Source organism: Siphateles boraxobius, unplaced genomic scaffold (assembly GCF_051911475.1).
Source record: "Siphateles boraxobius isolate OS27281-9 unplaced genomic scaffold, OSU_SipBor_1 47, whole genome shotgun sequence".
NCBI classification, from domain to species: Eukaryota; Metazoa; Chordata; class Actinopteri; order Cypriniformes; family Leuciscidae; genus Siphateles; species Siphateles boraxobius.
In genome coordinates this window covers 3,427,983-3,452,500 of record NW_027509108.1, presented here as the reverse complement: position 1 = coordinate 3,452,500, position 24,518 = coordinate 3,427,983, and the positions used below count along the sequence as shown (strand labels likewise).

The following is a 24,518-nucleotide window of genomic DNA, read 5'->3' as shown; positions in this document are numbered from 1 at the left end:
ACCCACACACACTCATGCACAAACACACTCTGTCAGTGTGTGTGACGTGGGCTGAGATAAACCGCCATTACTCAGACTCGTCTCGTCTCAAGCGTTCGGTCAGATATGAGAATAATGAAGCTGTGATGATTATAGTGACTGATGTTAATGCTGGTTTAGAGACACATGAGATCAGACACGCATTTAAAGCAAACAAAAACTCGAGGCCATTGAACTGGACTCTGTGTGATATAACGACAGAAATGGACTGGAACTGAGTGGACAGCTGATGTAAGAGAGTAAATGACACTTTGAAACAGTCTGTGCTTCACCTCAAACTGCACAAATCATCCCGTTTATAATTAAATCCGGTGTATTTAAATCCATTTAAAATGCTTATTGTGTGTTTCAGCAAACAGCCGTCAGAGTGAGCTTGTTATAAGAGAAGCGGTGTAATCGGGCATGCTTTGATGTTTCCTAAAAACTACTTTGGTCGCAAGTTCCATTGATCTTTGTTGGTAACGACAGAAGTTGCTTTCGGGAAACGCACTCCTGTTTGATTATTCAAAGAACAATGTTATGCACTCGCACACACACTGCTTATCTAGTGGCTTATGATTTCAGCGAGGCAGAAAACACAGGCGGAATCGCAGAATTTAATCAAAATGATGGATTAGAATGTCACAGAATTAGGCAGATTTTTGATAAATCAAACGCAGGGCTGTACAGTTAATCAAATGGCGATATGTCTGTGAATATTAAAGTGCAGAAAGACTGCATTGAAATCTGTAGTCTCTGTGTGAATGAGCGGCGCGGTTTACGTCTCGTCTGTGTCTCTATAGACCTTATGCGCCAGAGATCTTGAGAATATTGTCAATGTACTTCCGGTTTTGCGGTCGCTCTGTATATCTCTATGGCATCGCTGTCCAGGAGTAATTAGCTTTTGAAGTGGATTTACTTAATGTAAAGTTAATGAAAAACTATCATGAGGATTATAATGTTTAAAGCTAGGGGTGTAACGATACACAAAACTGACGGTTCGGTTTTCCCACGGTTTTGACGCCTCGGGACGGTTCGGTTTAGAAAGCTAAAAAAAAATTTTAAACAGTGGTTTAATGAAAAAATGGTGTCTTTGTCTTTAAATTAATTCAATTACAATTAAACGTTTTGCAAGGAAATCTGCTAATGCTGTAAACTATATAGGGAGCCGCACATTACTATAACATTAAAGGTTAACAACAGAGCCTAAATTCAAATGCTATTTATTTTTTAGATATAATAATCAACACCCAGCACATTATATTAAAACATGTAAACTGAACATAAGGCAGTTTTTGCATTAACTTTACTCTAATTTGTTACTGAAATATAATAATTTACACAGTTGCTGTCATTTCATGAAAGATATTTTAAACGTACATTAAATAATCAAGATATAATTAACAGGTCAAGTAAAACATAATATATAGGATAATATAGTGCATTTATTAAGTGCAAGAGTTCATTTCTCAAGTTGTGGACACTGAATCACTTCCTGCTGAGGTAAATATAATGCTAGTGACAAGCTATGCAGTTTTATTGACGTCTTTACGCTGTTAAAACACTGATTGAGCGATTACACGAGTTATGATGCCTTTCAGTAAGTATACTGTATTTTTCAACATACCTTCAGGTGTCCATTCATGTTTATTCTGTAACTGAGGAAGAGATGATCGCGTTTACTCGCGCTCCGCGCTGCCGCTTGAAATGAGGAGCTAGTACAGCGATCTCACGCCACATCAAAGAGCGCCAAAACGGCATTTATTGTTAGATTTTTGAGATCAAATAGACAGAATTTGAAGATTACACCTTGCTTATTATCGACAGTAACAAAACACGGAGCTTGCTATTTGGTGTTAATGGTGGTTAGGCTACAAAACTGAATTCGTTGTGTACACATTCCAGGTCCAATGAGCCGGGCTGGGCGGGGCCGGGGTAGCAGGGGGCGGGGGCGGGGCGTGTTCGGTACGCCATGACAGAATCGCGATTCGAATCGTGGGTTCTGTATCACGGTTCTTCGGTTCGAATATCGTTACACCCCTATTTAAAGCAGATGTCTTAATAAATGTCAGTAGACCGGAAAGATTTTAAACGAGCCGTTCACTTACATAAATTAACTATACTGTAGTGTCCTGCACCCACTAGTAAAAAAAATATCAATAAAATTATATTTGGTGTCTGAAAATTTTTTGGTTTCGACTGTAGTTTTAGTAGTAAGATGCCTTCGGAATCCAGATCAATTAAACTGAAAACAGAATTTTATTAAAAATGAAAACGTATTTCATAATGCCAAATTACTTGCTGAATCGGACAGAGTCAAACTCTTTTGTAAATGTGCATGTTTTGTATTTAAAAAAGGTACTTTAAAAAACATGAAATGTTACAGAGAATATAGTTTGAGTGGTTCGCTGCCTGCGATGCAAGCTCACCTGTGTGTGTGTGTGTCAGGTGTGTGTTGCTGCCGCTGCTGAGCTGCAGGGCTCCTCCTCAGGCTCTGCTGGTGCTGGTGGACTCGGTGGACGAGGGCTGTTTGACCCGAGACCGAGAGCAGAAAACATCCGAGAACATCGCTGATCTTCTGGCCGCTCACCACGAGCTCTTCCCTCCGTGGCTCCTGCTAATCTGCTCCGCACGCCGACAGAACAAACACATCACCAAACTCTTCACAGGTGACCACGCTCTCATTCAGATATCCCTTTCTATTATTGGGGTTTTTAAGGGACAGTGCACATCTGTGTATTTAACTTGAGTAAACTAGTTAGTCTTAGGACTGTGTGTCTTAGAAACATGCATGTTCCTCAATAGATTCTAATTTGGTTGTTGGAGCTGATTTATTTATGGTTAGAATAGAATTGGTGTTTGTGTGATATTACTGATTTTACTGTTTGTAAGTGTTAGAGTTGTGTGAGCTACTGGATGCTTGAGTTTCCTGAAAGTGATGAATAAAGTCTTCATCATCATCGCCATCTTCACTGTGTGTCTGTGATCACGATGATCTGATTATGGTTTATCAGATCACAGCAGCGACTGGACTGACTAATGGATGTGGAGATTGCCAGATTTGTGTGTTATGCATTAGCGAGTGTTTCTTAATATTATCACACAAACATTTAACAGTTTTTATAATAATAACCTTTTAAAGTCCCACTGTAGTCAATAATTTCATCCCTTAACTCATCTTTGATCACCAAAATCACATATTTAAACTTTTCTTCCTTGAATGTAACTCGACACCCTTGCCTCATTTAGTATGCGCGGTTCTATGAATATGCAAATGAGCCCCGCCTCCACTCACTCACTCACTCACTCAGAGATCCACTCGTTGACGATCACACGTTGATCTGATTGGTTACAAGGTAGTTTGTGACGTCAGAAACACCAGCGATTTCAAAGCGTGTTTTTGAGACTGTCTTTGGTTCACTGCAGTTTTAAGCAGAAAATACTCAGCAATGCTGTCGACTCATGAATTTACACATGGTTTGTGTTAAAGCATATTAAAAAAACCACATAGACATATAAACAACATTAAAAACTGGACTTTTAAGACATAATTATGTTTCTACTCCAGTTTTTTTTTTTAAACAGTGATTCAATAACTTGTTTTCATGATGGATTTATTTAAACACATTAAATCTTGAAGAGCAGTGTAAGTCAAATTATGTAATATAGTGCATATATTTATCATATAGTTATTTTTCTATTTAACTATCGAGTTTATGGTCATTGGATGTCTTTCCTGAGGTAAATTACATGACATATTGTTCTCAAGCTGTGTTATTGACGTCTTTCGGCGGTTGAAACGCTGATTGGTCGATTATATGAGACATGATTGATTTCACTAAGTTGTTCTGAATCTTTCAACATTCCTTCTGATGTTCATTCATGTTTATTTGCTGCTGTAACTAGTAGTAAAGAGGAAGAGATTATCAGTTTAAAAACACTCCTGAAAAACTGAGATATCTTTCAAATCAAAAGTATCAAAGCACAAAAATTATTGTGATTATTGTTTGGCAGAAGCTACAAATAATGTTTAGAGAACTTCTGAAAACAGTACAGACTAAAATATCGATTCTTGGGATTTATTAATCAATATCGGTTTATTAAAATGAGAATTGATTAAAATCGAGAAATTTATATTATCCACTATGTGGATAAAAACTATGTGGTACTTTCCTTAAAAATTTAACATAATTGGTTTACAAATACAAGTACAAATAGGGACGCACCGAAATTTCGAAAAATGGCGTTTTTGGCCGAAAGAGAAAAAAGCCCAAATATATTCCGCCCGCCCCTGTTATATTTATATAATGATATTTAATATTATTTTAATATAGGGCTATAATTTCTGTCCAATCTTTGTTGTTATAAAAAAAAAAATTTCTTGGCTTGTAATTTTTTATAATTCAGATTCAGTAAAATTATTGCATTGAATTTAGAAGTCTAATAACAATACAATTAATTTAAAATAAAAATAAAAATTCTTTTTAAGAAAAAGTTATTTTCAGTTTTGGTTTTCGGTCAAGTGCATCCAGAATTTCAATTTCGGTTCATCCTTAAATACAATATTGTAATGTGTTAATTTTAGATAATAATAATAATAATAATAATAATTAAAAATGTCTAATGCTGCTACTCCATCTAGTGGACAACAGTGCTATTACAGCCTACTTATACAATAGGCCATGTTTTTCATATAATTTAATTTACACACGCTCATTCTGATGTAGATAGAGACATTTGGAACTTCAGGAGCCAATGTGACTCAATTGTCACTTCAATAGACGATTTTTGACTAAATGTTATTGTAAATGTTAAAATAGTGAATTTATAAAGTCTAAATATTAATTATAGTTGAGTAGTGTGACAAAATGACTGTTTTTAAACAGCAGGGGCAGTAAAATAGCACTTATTGGCTGTTAGCCTTTTTCAAGCTGTTATAGCTGTTCTTGACCTTTTTTTAAGAAGCTATGAGCATTTATTGAAAAGATATTGGCTTTCGGTCAAGGCTACATATTGAAGTGACCCTATTATAGTCATCCAAATTAAGAAGTTATACATTTTCCTATAATTATTCTTCTAGAGAGTACAGAGCAATAGATGAATTTTGACAAAATGTGATTGTAAATGTTAAAATAATGATTTAATAAAGTCTAAATATCAATTATATATAAAAATATTAGAGAGCAGTATGATGAAATGACAGCAGGGGGCAGTAAAATACCACTTATTGGCTGTTGTAGCCATCCAAGCTGTTATAGCTGTTATAGCCATCCAATTTACACTCTATTATAGCCATCCAAATTAAGTAATTATACCTTTTCTGATAATTATTGATCTAGAGAGTCCAGATAATTGTACTGCACTGGTTTTAAACATTAAGATTTGAAAATTATACGATCATAGATGGAAAAGACCATTTACAGCCAATACAGGCAATTTACCATAGGAAATGTATGGTTTTAAAGCTTTTCAACAGTTATAGCGCCACCTATTGTCTGATCTCCATGGAACTTTGCATGCTTCTTCACCATGGTATGACACATATGCTCATCAATTTTTGTGAAGTTCTGAGTTTTTGTATAGGATTTATAGGCTTTTGACTATATTTTGCCACGCCCATTTTATAAATGACCCTGTTTTAGCCAACCAAATGCCAAATTTCAACTTTTTTTTGATAATTATTGATCTAGAGAGTCCAGAGAATTGTCCAAGACTGGTCTGGTTCCGATCGGGCGAAAAACCAGGGACTAGTTCGCAAAAGTAGGTTTTTAACATATTCGTGAATATTTAATGAACGGTTTGATTGACAGCAATGGTTCTAGAGGCAAAGTTGTTCATCATGAGGAGATCTATCAAATGATATGCATTTTGTGGGGATGTGTGCAACACCACGTGATTACAGAGCCGTAAAACTCGTTAGCGCCAACTAGTGGCCGATTTCTTTCAAAACTCTTACAGACCTCTTGGGCCATGAGTCGAACATGACCATTGAGTTTCGTACCGATTGGCCTCCGTTAACCTCGTCTCACAGGTGCTCAAACTTTATTGGCCGATGGCGGCCATGTTTTTTGAGATACGCCAATATCCTTTTACACATACATGGGGCCTTGGACCAAGACACTGCATACCAATTTTCAGGTCAATCGGACTAACGGTCAGGTGGCCACACCCCCTTTTATGTTTTTTTATTGTTATAGCGCCACCTAGTGTTAGATCGACGCGGTTTTTTTACTGTGACCCCAGACTTTCCTCGTACACATGTGTGTCAAGTTTGGTGAAGATATCTCATTTACTTCTCCAGTTATAGCCATTTTAGTAAAATAGGCTCCTCCCACAACGTTCATTTTGCGCCCCCTAGCAACCGGAAATCGAAAATTCAACTTTTTTTCGATAATTATTGATATTCAGACTCCAGAGAACATTTCTACACTGGTTTGGTTCCGATCGGGCAAAAAACCAGGGACTAGTTCGCAAAAGTCGTTTTTTAACAAAATTCAAAATGGCGGAAAATCTATCATGGCGGAAATGAAATCGGAGATATACGTTTTTTAAGTTAAGAGTCCAGCTTTCCAATGATATAAGACACTTGAGTCTACGCCTTACGGTTTAGGAGTTATGAGCAGTTACGCGCAATTGATTGCTATAGCGCCACCTATAGGCCAATCGGGGTCATACTCTCTGAACCTCTCCTCGATTTTTGTACTACCATCTGACAAAGTTTCAGAGCTCCAGCACTTACGGTTTGGGCTGCACGATGCGTTTTACGGCAGAAGAAAAATAATAATAATAATAATAATAATAATAAAAATCAGTACAAATACAATAGGTTTTCAGCACTTCGTGCTTGAACACCTAATAATAATAAGTGTCCCTGTGCTGTAAAGGAAAGAGCAGTTGTTGTGTGTTCAGACTGGATGAGTTTCTCAGCGCCTGCCGCAGGAAATCAGCTCCAGATGTGTGAATATTTCTAATGAGCAGAAAGACAGTGAGTGTGTGTGTGTGTGTGTGTGTGTGAGGACAGATAAACGCTGCTGCTTGTTTTGGCCGTATGGATTCTGTCTCATTGCCGTCTGAAACAGAAACCCTCATTGACAGAGTGTGTTTAATCTGTCCTGTGACTTTCTTACTCTGACGTTTCTTCTTTTTTTGTACATTTTTACACTTTTTTTGGCTTTTTATTCTTTTTTAAAAAGAGATTTAGATATAGCCTAAGTTTTTTTGTTTTTGATATATTTTTTACATTATATTAATATAAAATATTTTGCCATAAATATAGAATCTGGCATGGCACTACAAAAACTGTGTAGAGAACAAGATTAACCACTAAAAGGTGAAGTGAGCATCAAGTTTATATTCAGTGTGTTTTTGGATGTTATATTTATTATATTATATGATGTTTAAATGTTGCATTGCTGCATAAATGTGGCTTATTATTATATGATTATATGTGAATGTGCTCAAGGTTGTGATGTCAGATTTCCGGACGAGATGTTTTTGCAGTTTTGTTTCAGTAAATGCTCTTTTTTTTTTTTTTTTTTTTTTTTTTTTTTGGATCTGTTGTTTTGAGTTTTGCATGTTTTTTATAGAACACGTTTTCATATGCTATGCGTTCATAATTTTTGCAAACCACAAGCTATGTAATTGCACACGCACATATTAGTCTTGTGATATTCAGTCAGTTCACGTTGCTTTGTGTTTGTGATGCTGAGATACTGTGACATCTTTGTGAACAGGAGTGTGTGTGTGTGTGTGTGTGTGTGTGTGCGCACCCGTGTGTGTGTGTGTTTGTGTGTTTGTGTGTGAGAGAGTCTTAGCACAGGAACAGGTGACAGTTTTCAGAATCCAGGTCAAACGGTAGTAAAAATACACTCCGTCCGTGTGTGTGTGTGTGTGTGTGTGTGTGTGTGTGTGTGGCGTCGGCACACAGTAAACATCAGTGGCCTGTAAACACTGACCTCAGACCAGAAGATCAACTGAAAGCCTGAAGTGGTTCGTGTTCAGGATTAAAATCAGACGCATTAAACCACAGATTATAAACACCCGCATCACAGCTATTCATTCACTCTATTCATTTTCTGAATGAACATTCATGCTCTCATTGTACACATTATTCTCTCCTCTACTAATGTACGGCTGTTAATATTAGCTAGAAACATCGCAGCATATCCAATCAGAACTACTTACTGGATGAAATCGGCAGATTAAAAAAAAATTATTTCAAATTTCAAATGAGCTTTATTAGCATGACTGTGTATCACAATGTTGCAAAAGCATTTATAAAATAAAACAAACAAACAAACAAAACATATATATATAGATCATATCATATGTAGCGTGGTAAATAAATAAATACAATCTTAATAAATGAATTAATAAAGCGGTCTCTAGAGAGTTAACCGTCTCTGACATTGTGATTGGCAAACACACATATAGATATATATATATTCAGAGTCTGATTGAGACGCTCAGTGCGAGAGATGCACCTGCGCTCTGTACGTCAGATTCACCCGACATGCACACACTTATTCATTAACACATTTGACCGTTAGCAGTGTTTGGGTGTGAGGGGCCGACCTCTGTGACCTCTGTGCTGTTCCCATGACGACGGGGCTCGGGGGTCAAAGGTTAATCTGTGGGAAATATTGCAGAACCTTCATACGAGTTGCACTGCTAACGTTTTAAACGAGTTTGAAGTAAGCTTGTCACGATGCCAACTAGGGTTGTGCGATGTTTTCAAAAAATAATGTCTATTTTCTGTGGTTTCGTCGATTGCTGAGTGTTTTGTGCTGGTTTGTGTGTTTTTGTGGTGGTTTTTGATTGTTTTGTGGCCCGTTTTTGACAGCTGACTCCTGAGGAGTTTTCTATTCTTCATATTCTGTGCGCTGATCAGTGTGCAATATTAAACCAAGTGACAATTTAGTAAAATGTCCTGAAACATGAGCAAAAGTCTTGTATGTTTGCAGGAATTTCCCGCATTATAAGAGCAAATGAGTAAAGTTGCACAATAATTCATGCACTGAAAATATATATGTGCATTTGAGCTCATGCTTCATACCGACTGGGAGATCAGGAAGTGTGTGTGTCGCTGTCTTTCCTGCAAACATCCCGTACCTTGAGCTGTCATCGTACAGAGGAGAATCCTGTCTCCTGATTGGCTGATTCCTCAGATCCTGGCTGAAGCACTTTTGTGAATCTCTAAGAATAATATAATCATCCCATGTTATTGTTAGAGTTAAAGATATTAATAAAGTTGAGATTCTTGTTTATTTGACGGTGATTCAACATTTCTTGTTTGTATGAAGGCTAAATTTCTTTGTACCATTTTTATTTCTTAAATTTTATATATTTTTATGACTTAGTTTTATGATGTTTGTAGGTATCGACATCCGTTGTGGGCGTTCTCGGCAGTTTTTTTAGGCTTTTATATTGTTCATATCGATATCGGAATTATATCGTATCGATAGGAATTAAGAAATATATCATGATATAAATTTATACCGTATCGTTCAGCTCTAGATTGTGGATTCGATTCCCAGAGAATACATGAACTGATCAAAAGGATGCAAAGTTGGTCGCTTTGAATATAAGCATCTACCAAATACTTGAATGTTAATGTAAAAAATTTAACTTAAGCTATGGAAACATTGTCTACTGCTGTACAATACTAAAGACATTGTTTTATCTAATATTTCTTCATTATTTTATAATAATTAAAAATGTATTTGATTGTTTAATAATTTGAAAGTGTCGACTTTCTGGCTGACGATAGAGCTTCGCTTGTGTTGAACACACAACAGTTGAATCATGCATTGAGACACTGTGTAGAATAATTAAAGTTAAAGTGCCCCATTGTGCTTTTTCATATAGTGTGTAATAGAGCTGTTTGTGAATGTAAAAGATGCAGATATAAATTGAGTTTTTGTCTCCCAAAAGAAAGAATCGACTCGTCGAACTGAAACGAGTCGTCAATGATTCACTCTCACTTCCTATGTATTCCTATGTTCCTTTGAAACAACCTACATTGTTAAAAGCGCTATATAAATGAAGATGACTTTACTTGACTCCACTGACTATGTAGGGCTGTGTATTGTTCAAAATCTTTCGATCCGATGCCAATTTCGATACCTCAGTTTCGGTACCGGTTCCTAACGATACTTTTTCCGATACCAATTTTATGAAATCCATTTGAACAAGATTACATAACGCATTACCTCAGGAAAACTTTGGTTTTATTTTTTCAGTTTGACTCGTGCTCCTAGCCAGTGCAAAAGGGAACAAAAAAAGCACAAAGGAACAAAAAATGTTTTATAAAGAGCTCATGCTCACCAAAGCTGAATTTTTAAAAATATAAAATACGGTAAAACTTGTAATATTGTAAAATAGTATTACAATTTAAAATCTTATTTGAATATATTTCAAAATGTAATTAATTGAATTCAAAGCTGAATTTTCAAAATCACTACTTCAGTGTCACATGACCCTTCAGAAATATGAAAACAGTTTGCTGCTTAATATTTTGGAAACTATGATGCATTTTTTCATGATTCTTTGAAGCATTTATTTAAAAACAAAATATTTTGTAACATTACACAACATGTTTTAATGTCACCTTCGATAACTTTAATGCATCCTATTCCTTAATGAAAAAAAATTCTGACTAACCAACACATATTTGAACGGCATGTGTACATTCAGTAGGTTATTATTTATTGCAATATAAACACTGTCAGAGTGATCAACAAGGTATCTCTTCATTTACCAGTCGAGGACGGAGCAACTTTTATGTTTACTCCGTGCACTGTCAAGGTCTTCATCATATTTGTCGTGGTATACGGGTCTTTGCAGCAATTATTTTACCGCAAATACTGCATCGCGCGCTGTTGGCATCGAGCCTGGAGAAATGTACCCACACTTTTGATCGACTTTTCCACATCTTTAAGGTATTATGTGTGTGTGCTCGCGTCTCATATGAATATGTGCGCGAGTTTGTGTTTGTGCTCGCGTGTCATATAAGTGTGCGCGTTGAGAGTTTGTGCGTGCACGCGCGTGTCTCCTATGAGTATGTGCGCGGAGAATTCCGCGCGTCTTGTGTGTGTGTGTAGAGTTTGCGTGTATGTGCATTTCATATATTTCAATATATTTATTTGTTTGAGCACTGACGTTGACGAGTTAGCTCCTTAGGTATCGAAATCTGGAACCGAACAACATGTCATTTTTCGATACTCGATAGTATCAAGGCAATTTGGTCGGTACCTAAAAAGTATCGAACTCGGTACCCAGCCCTATTGCTATGTAGGTTTGTAACTAATTAGCATAATGCCAGCCTGTGGTCTTGATTGGCTGAGCAGCGTCTCTTAGCTCCGCCCTCAAACACTAGTTTATCTGAGACTGGAAGAGTTTTGTTCGTGTTGTTCATGTCGAGAAGACGCTGTTTTATGAGATTGATACGGTAAAACCCACGCCATCGTTACTGTTCGTATCACTGTGTGTAAAGAGCTGAGATTCAGATATGATAATGAGCGTTTGCTTTCTGACCAATCAGAGCAGAGGAGCTCTCAGAGAGGCGGGGCTTAGAGAGACTGAATCTTTATCGAAGCGTTTCAGACACTGAGAGAAAAGAGCTGATTTTGACCGTGGATGAATGTGAACATGTTGTAGGAGACGCCAAAACAACATTAGTAGCCTTTAAAATAGCATAATAGGGGCACTTTAAAGTAAAATAATATCTATGATATCATACTATTGCATCCAGTTCAACAATAGAGCAACAGTCTCTCATCTCCATCTGCAGCAGAGAACAGGTCCGTACATGATTTAATGTTTGTACATAATGATTTTAATGACTGTGTGTGTGTGTGAGACGGTTCATCTCTCTCTCTCTCTCTCTCTCTCTCTCTCTCTCTCTCTCTCGCTCTCTCTCTCTCTCGCTCTCTCTCTCTCTCTCTCTCTCTCTCTCTCTCTCTCTCTCTCTCTCTCTCTCTCTCTCTCTCTCTCTCTCTCTCTCTCTCTCTCTCTCTCTCTCTCTCTCTCTCTCTCTCTCTCTCTGCACTGTCCTCTGAGTCCACACACACTCACTGCTGAAACACTGCATTTGGATCAGAACACACACACACTTGATCGTTGAATTGCTTGTGTTCGGGAAGTTTGCTGATTCAAGTGTATTTTTAGGAAACTTTGCTCTCTTTTGGTAAGAGCTCAACTCACATAATTACAAACGCGGAGCAGCCGACGCGCGCATGTACGGGGCGATCGAGGGCGAGCGATGTTTCATTCATGCAGAAACCTCACCGCATGTACAGAGAGTTAAAATAGACGTAATCAAGAGACACATGTGCGTGGGGTTTAGGGTTTAACATCTGACGGTCACGACTCTATTTCAGACAGACTGGAAAAGCCAAATCGACCCCAGATGATCTCAAAAACATCCTCTCAAATAATGATGGTTTTGATCATTGACTAATCTAATGATTATCTGATCAATTTGCCGATAATGTTGAGTATTCCTGTCTGCTATACTTTATTTAATGCAGTTTACGGTTACAGTTTAAGCATGTATTACTATTGATTTAACTGCACTGACAGTTTCAAATCAGAAAGACACTTTAACTCAATCGAGCTGAAGAATAATGCAGCATTATTGAACTAAATTTAATCAACATTGAATTGAGCTGAATAATGACACTTGTCTTCTGTAGAGCACTTTACAGCTAAATATTGAATTTGTTTCATAGTTGATGAACTTTGTAACAGGGACACTGATGTTTCTCCTAACATGCTTCAGGAGAATAAAAACAATATCTTTAGAGCATAATTTGAGACATTATTGAAACTCATGTGAGATTAAAGAGTTTTTTGTTTTCTTCCTGGAGAAACATCTGAGAATCTGGAGACTTCAGCAAAAGTTTGATCCCAATGCAGACAATGTGAAACCGTTGATCTCATTTGACAGAGTTCGTACAAGGTGCTTAAAGTGCTTGAAGCTAGTGAATTTGATGTTTTGAAATTGAAGTCCTGGAAAACCGTTGAAAACAGCCATATTTAAAAGGTACTTGAAAAGGCTTGAATTACTGAAAGACAATATATGTGAAATTAGTGTTTAATTGTATTTATAAAATAATCTTTTCACACAAAATGAACACTTCAACCCGTCTGATCTAGCAAGAGCCATTTCGCACGGGTATGAGTGTGAAATTGCTCATATAAATATCCATGTATATGATACATCTTTCAGTCTTCTGGTTAATCATATATTTATGGGAGAAAAAATACAGTTTGAATAAGGAAAGCGATATCTTTGTCATAGTATCCTTTCAATGGTTAAAGTTACCAGTCATTGTTTGTGTTGCACTTTATTTGTACCATTTCGTTTTATTTTTGTTTATCTATTTACCTTTTCTAGAATTTTAAAGGTAATTAAGATATTGTTTGATAAGTGATATATCTGATTGTAGTCCTTGAAATCCCCCAAATTAGTGCTTGAAAAGTCGTGTAATTTCATTTTACAGTCTCTGTCCGAACCCTGATTTGAGTCTCTATATGTGCATGTGAAGGTTCACACACCCTAGTGCTGTTCACAATGGCCACTCCTTATGTAAGCACACCTGTCTGTGGTTCTGGCGTATGATTGATGAATTCATTTATGCTTGAAGATCCAGTTTCCTCTCAAACCGCCTGCAGCATCTCCTGATCCTCAGTGTGAATATAACACAGGGTTCCCGCGGATCCTTAAAAAGTCTTAAATTAGATTTTTAAAATATAAGGCCATAAAAAGTCTTATTTTTACTTATGAAAGGTCTTAAATTTTAGATGACACTTCGACTTAGACATATCTAAATGTTTTCCGAATTAAAACTATCTAATTAGCGTACGTATATCTTTGTGGATTTGCTTGTTCACGTGACAATTCGCATCACATTGGCGGCAGAATAACGTCTGTCTCGTGCACGCGGGAGAGGAGAGAAGAAGAAAGTTGGCAAATATCAGTTCAGTCGTAAGTTCATTCTTTATGTGCGTAGGGGTGTGCGATGTGTATTGTCTATTATGATAATCATGGTTTTAACGATGTACGACGCATTTGTCTCTCGTGCTTTCACTGCGTGATGTGTGCAGTTATAGCTATGTCCCCAAATTAGTTTTTGTCTTATATTTATATCATATTATGTTCATATATTAGAATATCACATTAGTAAGAGTGCCGTTTTCCCGTGCACAAGTGTGATATTTATGTAGTTAAATTCAAAATAAATTAACATTTGTGAGTTACTTTTTAGACACCATATTGTCAATATTGTTTGTTTTCCCTTTATTTCGCCGACTAGAATTTCAAAATGAAACCGTAGCAGAGTCTAATGCAACAGACAGCAATTATTTCTTGACTGTAATCCGGGTTTTGAACGAGTCATTTTAACGATTCAATGAACAATCACTTGCTTCTTTCCCGAATGAATCAGCCGTTTGAACAAATCGGTTGAATGAATGACTCCCTCAACTCGCTTATTAAGACAGTGACTTGCCGCCGCCTACTGGCGGTTTTAGTTTCATGTTAAAATTAAAGAAATCATTTCATATTGAATATTGATTTTAAAAAAAACTATCTCATAGCTTTATTTATGCAATTGTAAATGGAGTGTAATTGTAAATATTAATGCCTCTTCTGATGCCGCTTCTGTCACCTCTGCACTGCAAAGATGGATTTTGATTGAATGATTTAATTTGACTGGTAACTGTGGTACTGTATAATTATTGTGTAACTAAGTATTATTGTATAAATAAGTATAATTACTGTATAATTTAATTTGAATAATTTGAATGTTAGTATTTGACATTAAAGGTGATGCATAACTCTAAATAAGTTTAGAAAAAATGTCCATATGTAGGTGAAAATGCCCCTGGAAATCAATTTAAGGTGGCAAATATTGCACATTAATTAATCATTTCTGTCACTGCTGTGAACTGAGCACTGCATAGAATATGAAAAATATGAATATCTTCGTGAGTCTACTGTCAACAACAGGCCTAAACCAGCCGTTGCACCAGCACAAAAACACAATCAGTAAAATATCATCTAATTGTTATCAACAAAACGTTGAGAATATCAAGATATATTTTTGTAAATATTGCACACCCCTAATCTACGGTATTAATTTTGATTTCTTCAGATCTTAAAAAGGTCTTAAAAAGCCTTAAATTTGACTTTAAAAAGTGTGCAGGAACCCTGTAACAGCAGCGTGTCTTTATCAGCAGGTGTTGGAGAGTTTCTGACCGGCCGTTCACATGGGACAAAAACACTGTGAACTCTGTGGTAATGCATAAATGCATTCAATGCCTTTATTATGTAAAATTAATGTATTATGCAAGCCATAACATCTGATATGTTCAAATGGATCTGCATAAGCCGCGGCTATAAAACTGAGAAAAAGAGAAAAATCTCTCACTGTGCTTGTCTGGAAAACTTTCAGATACGGAAAGCACTTTTTGTGTATTGCTTGAATGCATTTCTATATTCCCTTTTATTACCGTACGTTTGCTTGGATGTTTTCAGGCTATATTTAGTTACAAGTTCTTAATTAGGGGTGTAACAATATATCATGTCACAATATATTGCAAAACTAAAATGCAATATGTATTGTGATTAGCGTCATTATTGTATATATTTCACCCAAAAGTAAGAAACCCAGAAGGTCACACATTTGATCTTCCATTTTTTTTTAAATGTTATTTAAAAAAAATACAATATTTTAAACTTTTTTTAATGTATGTAGTCAGAGCGTGTAATTATGTGTGTAACATAATTCTATATTTTTAGCTAAGTTGAATCATTAATATTTCTATTCTTGTCACCATTGACCTGTACATCAAGGAGAAGCCCAAATGCAGACCTATTCAAGTCCAATCCCGATGTAAAACCAGATTTTACATTTCATTGTTCAGTACTTTTTGTTAACTGTTTACCATATAAATAATATTTGTGGAAAAAAAGTGTATCGTGAGATTAGCATGGTGTATCAAACCAAATTGTGACATTTGTATTGTTGCACACCTAATACGTAACATACAATTTGATTCAATATTAATTAATTTATAAGTAATTTAATAAAAATGCACAAATATATTTGAGGTTCAAAGTCCCTAAACTAATGAATTATTATTATTAAGAAAAAAAATATATAGATCAATAATAATTTTTACAATTAGATCGTGATTTCCGGAATCAGATCGTGAGGTGTCTAAAGATTCCCGCCCGTCCCCGAAGTAACATTGAAATAAACAACAGCAATAAAATAATATAGTATTATTGTATTAAGCTGTATCAAGTAATAATAAATAATAAGAAGAATCTGTCACAGAACCTTTTCTTCTGTGGAAACCTGGAGAATAGCAACAGGATCCGGTGATCATGAATATGTTCTGAACTCTTGAAATGACTCCAGTATTTACTAGATAGACAGTAATTTGTTATCCGTGCTCTAAACCCTGTGAACTCTTTAACTGGTGGCAGTTTTCCAAACCCAACAACCTACTTAAATAGACGAGTTAGTTACATGCAGGCCCGCTGGCCAAATAACATATTTGGGTCATCTATTCCACTGCCCCACTTTTAGTCCCCATACAAGGCCCCTTCCTCTTTCAGCCTTTCTATTTCCTTCATCTGGAGTCGCACAAGCTCAAGGCATGGAGACTGTTGTGTGTTTATAATGGCAGGGTGAAGGTCTGGGTCAGGTAGTCCACTAATGACAAAAACAAACCTCAACCGGGCCGGGGCTCAAAGCAGGAACATGGGTTGTAACCTGCATGCTTTTGACTAGCCTGGTTATTGTGAAAGCTAAACTGGATCTAAATGTTATGCAATAACTGAATATTGAAAGCCAATGGTATGAAGGAGAAGAAAAAGGATGGCATGGAAGGCGGGATGATTGTCCACAGGTGTGCCTCTGTTGTCATTCATGCTCCGGTTTAAATTTCACATAGGTTTTATTTGGGAAACCTCAGCTGTTGACGGCAGCCTCGGGCCTTAAGCATCAAAGACAAAGAAAATAACTCCTGAGCCCTTTCAGAAAGATGGACGTTATATAATCTCATTCAAAGGGGTTTTGTGAACTTTTCAAACACTATGGGACTGGCCAGGAAAGATGTAATCTGTATTCTGTTTTTTTTTTGTGTGTTGCTGGTTTGTCTGAAACACTTTTCTGTGTATTGACTTGAAGTATATTGTTGTAAACATACTCCTTTCAGAGAGGAAGAAGGCCTATTTTTAATCCTCTTTCCCATAGAAAATAGACCCGTATAGATTGCACAAGTGAGCGACCAATTAAATTACATGGAAAAAAATGTTTCGCTGCTCTCCCACCAGTAGGGCTACAGAAAGAAAAGACATATGTGAACGACCTTAGAGGAGTTCATGTTTTTTCCTTTTCTTTTGACCTCTTGAGTCCATGGGAACTGTAAATAAAAACTTTGCATAAAATTCTTGATCTGCCCTTCGGGCCCTTGTTAAACAGGCATGCCGACCCAGATAAAACTATGGAATTTGCACTTATCTGAAGCAGAATGCCTAAGCTGTTGACATCTGTTGGCATAAGTGCTTGTTTGTAAAACTCTTGTTTTATTCTGCAAAATCTCTTTACAGTTTACGTGCAACTCTTAAGAATGCCTCACACTGTGTGAAGTTGCAGATGTGACCTAGTTCTGCCACAGGAATCATTACACTTGTTTTATTTTCTAGAGAAAACAGCAAATTCCACCCAACTTTTCTGCAGGAAAAGTGCCTTTATCTGTCACTTCTGGACGTTAGTTTTATATATTTTGCAAGATTGTGTGTGTGTGCGTGTGAGAGTGTGAGTGAAAAGAAAGTTTGCATTCCTCTTGTTGTATCTGCAAGATGTTTACCATTTTAAAAAATGCATTTTGTTTTGTTTAGTATAGGCCTGATGAAGCTATTTGACATAACAGATATTTACATATATTCTACAAGGCAAAATAATAGCTGAATTGACATAAACATCATCTTGTCTTTTTTTTGATGGTGTGGATCAATGTATGTTTGTATGTTATTGTTTTTTCATAGTTGTGAGTCCCTGCTTTGTCTGTAGTGAAGCTGCCCACTAAAAATCCTCATGCATGTTCTTTGGTTTTCTACATATTTCAGCATTTCACATTGAAGACAAAAGAGGGACACAAAAAAACTTTTTACAATTGATGCAAACATTTATTGATGCTCAAGGAGACACTAGGAACCAAGCGGATGGAAACTTTTGTAAACATGATGAATAATTGAAAATTTGTATTATCTTGGGGGAACTATACATATAGGTATCTTAGCTTCTGAAGGTCTTTTATCTTGTTTATTTGTATAAATTCTGCAACTTAGGAGCCAAAAGGGGTATTCAAATTCAAACTCAATTTTTTTAACACCTATCTTTCAAGGATTCAAGGATATTATTGTCATTCCAAAAACATGGTACATGATCTGGAATGAAATTAGTACTGATGTCCAGTTAAAACCTTCTCAAGTAAATAACAGATCAGAAACTCATAAATAAATACAAATACACAATCATACCCACACATATACACACTAAAACTTGAAAAAGTAGCATCAAAGTGCAACATAACTTAAGACAAAAAGTTCAACAGCGAACCTAATTTGTTTACCTAAAAGTCAATCTTTTGTAAAGATGCTTGTCAGTTGAAATCACCAGATAAAATATGAAAAGTCAGTGTTGTCTACTAGAGTTGTGACCCAGTTTTCTTAAATTCTGCTATTACTTTATCCACAATGTATGTCAAGTTCTCAGGCTGATACTCAAAGCAATCTACAGCTATCAGCTCGCTGAGTAATTTATGTGTAAATCTCACCGTGATCAAATGTGACAACTAGCAATGTACAGACTTTAAGCCAAACTAATCGCTCTTTGTCTCTGTCCTCTCTGTAGGATTCCGAAAGATCAGCCTAGATGACCTACGAAAGGCCTACATCGTAAAAGATGTGCAACAATACATCCTCCACCGGCTAGACCAGGAGGAGGCGCTGCGCCAGCACCTCACGAAGGAGACCGCAGAGATGCTGAACCAGCTCCACATCAAGAGCAGCGGGTGTTTCTTGTACCTTGAGCGCGTTCTTGACGGAGTGGTTGAGAACTTCATCATGCTGCGGGAAATTCGAGACATCCCGGGAACACTGAATGGACTTTACCTTTGGCTCTGCCAGAGACTGTTTGTCAGAAAGCAGTTTGCTAAAGTCCAGGCAATCCTGAACGTCATTCTGGCTGCTTGCAGGCCGCTGACTGTTAGGGAACTCTACCATGCAGTGTGGACTAAAAACATGAGTTTGACGATGGAGGACTTTCAGAAGAAGATGGACATTCTCAACAAGCTGCTTATTAATGGACTTGGCAGTACTAAGATCTTGTTTCACTATAGCTTTGCTGAATGGCTCCTGGATGTTAAGCACTGCACACAAAAATACCTTTGCAATGCCGCCGAAGGACACAGAATGATGGCAATGAGTTACACATGCAGAGCAAAGCAGCTTAAACCTCTTGAGGTGCAGGAGTTTGCCTACCACCTGATCAACTCTAACCTGCAGATCGAGCCCTTTAATCTCGCCCTTTGGATGGTGTGGAATGGCACCCCTGCTAAAGACTCCCTGTCCACTTCCATCCCTAAAGAACAGGAGGTGCTTCAACTACTTGTCAAAGCTGGGGCTCATGTTAGCAATGATGATGACCATGCTTCATGCATTGTGCAACAGGCCTTGGAACGTGAGGACTCTATTCGAACTCTACTAGATAACGGCGCTTCTGTAAATCAAACCGACTCCAACGGGAGAACTCTTTTAGCCAATGCTGCGTACAGTGGGAATCTGGATGTTGTGAACCTTCTTATCTCTAGAAGAGCCAACATGGAGTTGGTAGACAACCATGGACAGACTGCACTTACTCTGGCTGCTAGACAGGGCCACACCAAGGTGGTCAACTGTCTCATCGGGTGTGACGCTAACATCAATCACACGGATCATGATGGCTGGACTGCCCTAAGATCTGCAGCCTGGGGAGGGCACTCAGAAGTTGTGTCTGCTCTCCTGTATGCAGGTGCTAAAGTGGACTGTGCAGACGCAGACAGCAGAACTGCCCTGAGAGCTGCCGCTTGGGGAGGTCATGAAGATATAGTCCTCAACCTTCTTCAGCATGGAGCCGAAGTCAACAAGGCGGATAATGAAGGACGAACAGCGTTGATCGCGGCCGCATATATGGGCCACAGAGAAATTGTTGAGCATTTGTTGGATCATGGGGCTGAGGTGAACCACGAGGATGTGGATGGAAGGACTGCACTCTCGGTCGCGGCTCTTTGCGTGCCGGCAAGTAAGGGCCACGGCGCGGTCGTGAGCCTCCTGATTGACCGGGGAGCCGAGGTGGATCACTGCGATAAAGACTGTATGACTCCACTTCTAGTGGCTGCCTACGAAGGCCATGTGGATGTGGTTGATCTGCTTCTAGAAGGAGGAGCGGATGTCGATCATACGGATAATAACGGGAGAACACCTTTGCTTGCTGCGGCGTCTATGGGACACGCTTCTGTTGTCAATACTCTGCTTTTTTGGGGTGCGGCAGTGGATAGTATCGACAGTGAAGGCAGGACTGTGCTTAGCATAGCATCTGCACAGGGGAATGTTGAGGTTGTTCGGACTCTGCTGGACAGAGGACTGGATGAAAACCACAGAGATGACGCAGGCTGGACGCCATTACACATGGCTTCTTTTGAGGGACACAGACAAGTATGTGATGCTCTCATTGAACAAGGTGCCCGCTGCATAGAGATTGACAACGATGGACGTATCCCTTTGATTTTGTCTTCTCAAGAGGGTCATTATGATTGTGTACATATCTTGGTGGAGAACAAGTCATGTATCGACCAGAGAGGGTATGATGGGAGAAATGCTCTCCGAGTTGCAGCACTAGAGGGACACAGGGACATCGTGGAGTTGTTGCTGAGCCACGGGGCGGATATCGACTGTAAGGATGCAGACGGTCGCCCAACTCTTTATATCCTTGCACTTGAGAATCAGCTGGCAATGGCGGAGTACTTCCTCGAAAATGGCGCCAATGTTGAGGCCAGTGATATGGAAGGGAGAACGGCTTTGCATGTGTCGTGTTGGCAAGGCCACGTAGAGATGGTGAGGTTGCTAATCAACTACCACGCAGATGTAAACTCATGTGATAACGAGAAACGATCTGCTCTCCAGTCAGCAGCTTGGCAGGGTCATATAAAGATTGTTCAGATCTTGATTGAAAACGGCACCGTTGTAGACCACACATGCAACCAGGGTGCGACAGCTTTGGGAATCGCCGCTCAAGAGGGGCACATTGACGCGGTTCAGATTCTTCTAGAACATGGTGCAGATCCTAATCACGCTGATCAATTCGGACGCACTGCCATGAGAGTGGCAGCCAAAGGTGGTCACAGCTCCATAATAAAACTCTTGGAGAAATATGGCGCCTCAAGTCTCAATGGCTGTAACCCATCTCCGGTCCACACTATGGAGCAACAAATCCCAGTTTCAGTTGCAGGGAAAGTCCAGTCCCTCACTATAAAGTCTAGCAGCTCTGGAAGCACGGGAGCTGGTGATGTTCATGCTGGGCGAGGACAATCCAACGGGCCAGTTCATGCTTTCAGCTCACCGTCAGAGTCTCCAGACTCAACAGTGGACCGACAGAAGTCCTCCCTCTCCAATAACTCACTCAAAAGTTCAAAGAACTCTTCGCTGAGGACCACCTCGTCCACTGCAACAGCCCAAACTGTTCCCATTGACAGCGTCCATGCCCTTTCTTTCATCGAGCAGATCCAGCAGCATTCGCTGCCTCGCAGTCGTAGTCGACAATCCATCGTTTCTCCCTCCTCAACCACCAGGTCCATCGGCACCCAACCTGGCTCTCCAACCAGCGAGTTTGACTGGAGCCAAGTGAAGCCAGGCCTCAAGTCCACCAAAGCATCCAAGAACGGCCAAAACTGCTCGAACAAGGGAACATCAAGTGAAAAGAAGAAAAGCAAGAATAGTTCTTATTCACAAGGTCAGGTTCTTGAGTATGAGCTGACTCAGTTTGATAAAAGCCTTGTGCTGAATAAGCCAGTGTCCAGCATTGCAGTTAAAGATCCACAGTGTAAGATTATAGTGGGCAGATCCAACGCCGTAGATTCTGTCCAATCGCAAGAGCAGTTTTACATTCAGGCCCAGAGCTGTGCAGAGAAGAAGAGGAACGGCATTATGACCAACCCCAAATACCACCTACAGGGAAACCAGGTTTTTCTTGGGAGAGTTTCAGTCCCCAGGACCGTTCCCAGCAGGGGCCACCAGGACCTACTGGACAATTACCCAATAGGGGAGACGGAATTAAGCCTGAAACAAGCCTTACAGCTCCAGATTGAAGGATCGGACCCTGGGATAAACTGCAAAAAAGAGACGCCGTTATAGATGGTGAGTACATGACGTTAATAAATTGAGTTTTTGCATGTCAATTGGCCGTTTTGTATCTTAAAGCACATTTGTAACTTACATTTACAGTATTATTAAATTGTCATGTAGATTTACAGTGTATTATTACACAAAGCTGTAATTCTGTAGTTTTTATAGCATTGTGATGTTTATAAATGATTTAGTGTATATATAACCACTCATATATTTATTGTAAGCATGACAATAACTGCTCAAATACTGACCTGGGTAGTTTTGATGCTTTTTCAGATGTCTTAATTGTTATTCGTCATTCAGAAAGAGACTGTGCCAAAGTGAACGCTTTCATCCACAAAAGAGCTGAAACCATTTCTCGCATTTCTCTGTGGAACATCTGAAGAAGAAAGGAAAATTAAAGAACTAAAGAGGGGATTGTCGCCCAACGGTGATGCAAATTAGTACTCGTGCCTGTCGATGCTCCAGCCTTCTTGTGGTGACCATGATGCACACAGACGCTTTTAATTTAATGCATTAATATTTAATAGGCAGTGGATGCACTTTCTTCCTTTGTTATCCTTTTTTGAAAAAAATCTAAATTGTATTTTTTTTTGCCTTTTTAATGCTTTGTTTGTTTATTTTAAAGAAGTTTACTTTAAAAGAAGAAATGTAAATTTTTCTGTTTGTTTCGTCTTGACCTGTATAAGTGCAACTGACAGCAATGTGCCACCGGAGTACGTTGTTTCCTCTGACAAATATCACAAACTTTCTGTCATATTCACATCTGAGTTTCTTAAAGTCTCCATTAGTCATTCGGTGCACTCATAAAATTATGAAACCAGTCTTAGTTTACTCTTCGCACATATTTATTTTGGAGAAAAAGCCTTTCCGTGTGTGCTGTATTGCTATTATCATGGTGCTATGTTTTGGCGTCGCCTGCTATAATTATTTTGTATTAATTTTTCACAGGCCCGAACCACAAACGTCTTATTCCGTCATTTTAACGCTATATTAAATTTGTAGCATTATTGATGCCCTTAAGGAAGAGTAACTCTGGCTTTACCATGCTTCATTATTTAGTCCCTGTGGGACCTGTCTTTGTTTATTTGTTTGTTTGTTTTCCTCTATTTACATAATTGCATATTTAAACAACTGACGTGTATCGTTAACTACAGAGTTTGGTGCTAAATGCAGAGTTCTCAGCGACTGAAGAAAATGCAACAAGGGTAGTTTCGTTTGTGTGCAGGCGATGTCAGGGACTTCTGATTATAAGGTCAGTGAAAGGTCATTGTGCTTTTTACTCATGCCAAGCAGCAAACCACGGTAATATTGTTTCAGGATAGGGTTTTTGAAATGTATACTCCTCAAGCCAAAGTTAAAACCCAGTAAGGATACAAAAAAGGTCTCAGTGGGGGAGGGAGGATCGGGTGGGTGTGGACTGGATTTCAGACATCTGTTTGCTATGAGAAGAGACGCTCAGTAAGGCCATATTGGGTGTAACTGCATCAGAAAGCTTGTCCTCTGAAGAATTACAGAAAGGCACTTTACTAAGCCTGGGACAAGGACACTTTTTGCGATGAAGATGAACCCTGGACAGTATTCAGAAATCTCAAGCCATCTGTTCTCCTTTTGTTCAGCTGTTTTGGTTCTGAGCCTTGGAGTTCGTTTAAAGAGAAGTTTGATTGTAAATAGCTGACCGTGTACATCGAAAATGTTCACATTTTGAAATTTAATTTCCTGTATTATATTGAGCTGAATTTTCTGACATATTAAAGTGCTTAATAAACATATCTGCTTTTCTGCCAAAGCAAATTCATTCTTGATTTGTGGTGTTTTCTAAGTCGATCATGACTGTCGTTGTTGCTCATGCTGATTTGAGAGAAAAAAAAAATCCACAGACTTGCATTGCAGGAGGAGCTTGAGGACTGGTAAAGGAGATTGTCAAATGTACTTTAAGGCAAGAAATTATTGGCAAAACAATTGTCTTTTTATGCAATCCAAAGTCCCCCTGTAGTCAATCATTTTATTCCTTAAAACTCATCTTTGATCACCAAAA

General features: G+C 38.3%; 1 protein-coding gene across 2 annotated transcripts in view; it reads left to right on the top strand.

Annotated features, from left to right (window-relative positions):
* ankrd50 (ankyrin repeat domain 50) overlaps positions 1-24,274 on the top strand; it is a 31,978-nt gene extending 7,704 nt beyond the window's left edge. Inside the window, exons 3-5 of one of the 2 annotated variants that reach the window (XM_077201426.1) lie at positions 2,467-2,687; positions 18,951-22,489; positions 22,757-24,274. In XM_077201426.1, coding sequence (XP_077057541.1) covers positions 2,467-2,687; positions 18,951-22,486 — 3,757 coding nt within the window. In that variant the 3' untranslated portion in view covers positions 22,487-22,489; positions 22,757-24,274. The remainder of the gene's footprint in view (positions 1-2,466; positions 2,688-18,950; positions 22,490-22,756) is intronic. The other variant, XM_077201427.1, reaches the window with a different exon arrangement.
* The last annotated feature ends 244 nt before the right edge of the window (positions 24,275-24,518 follow it).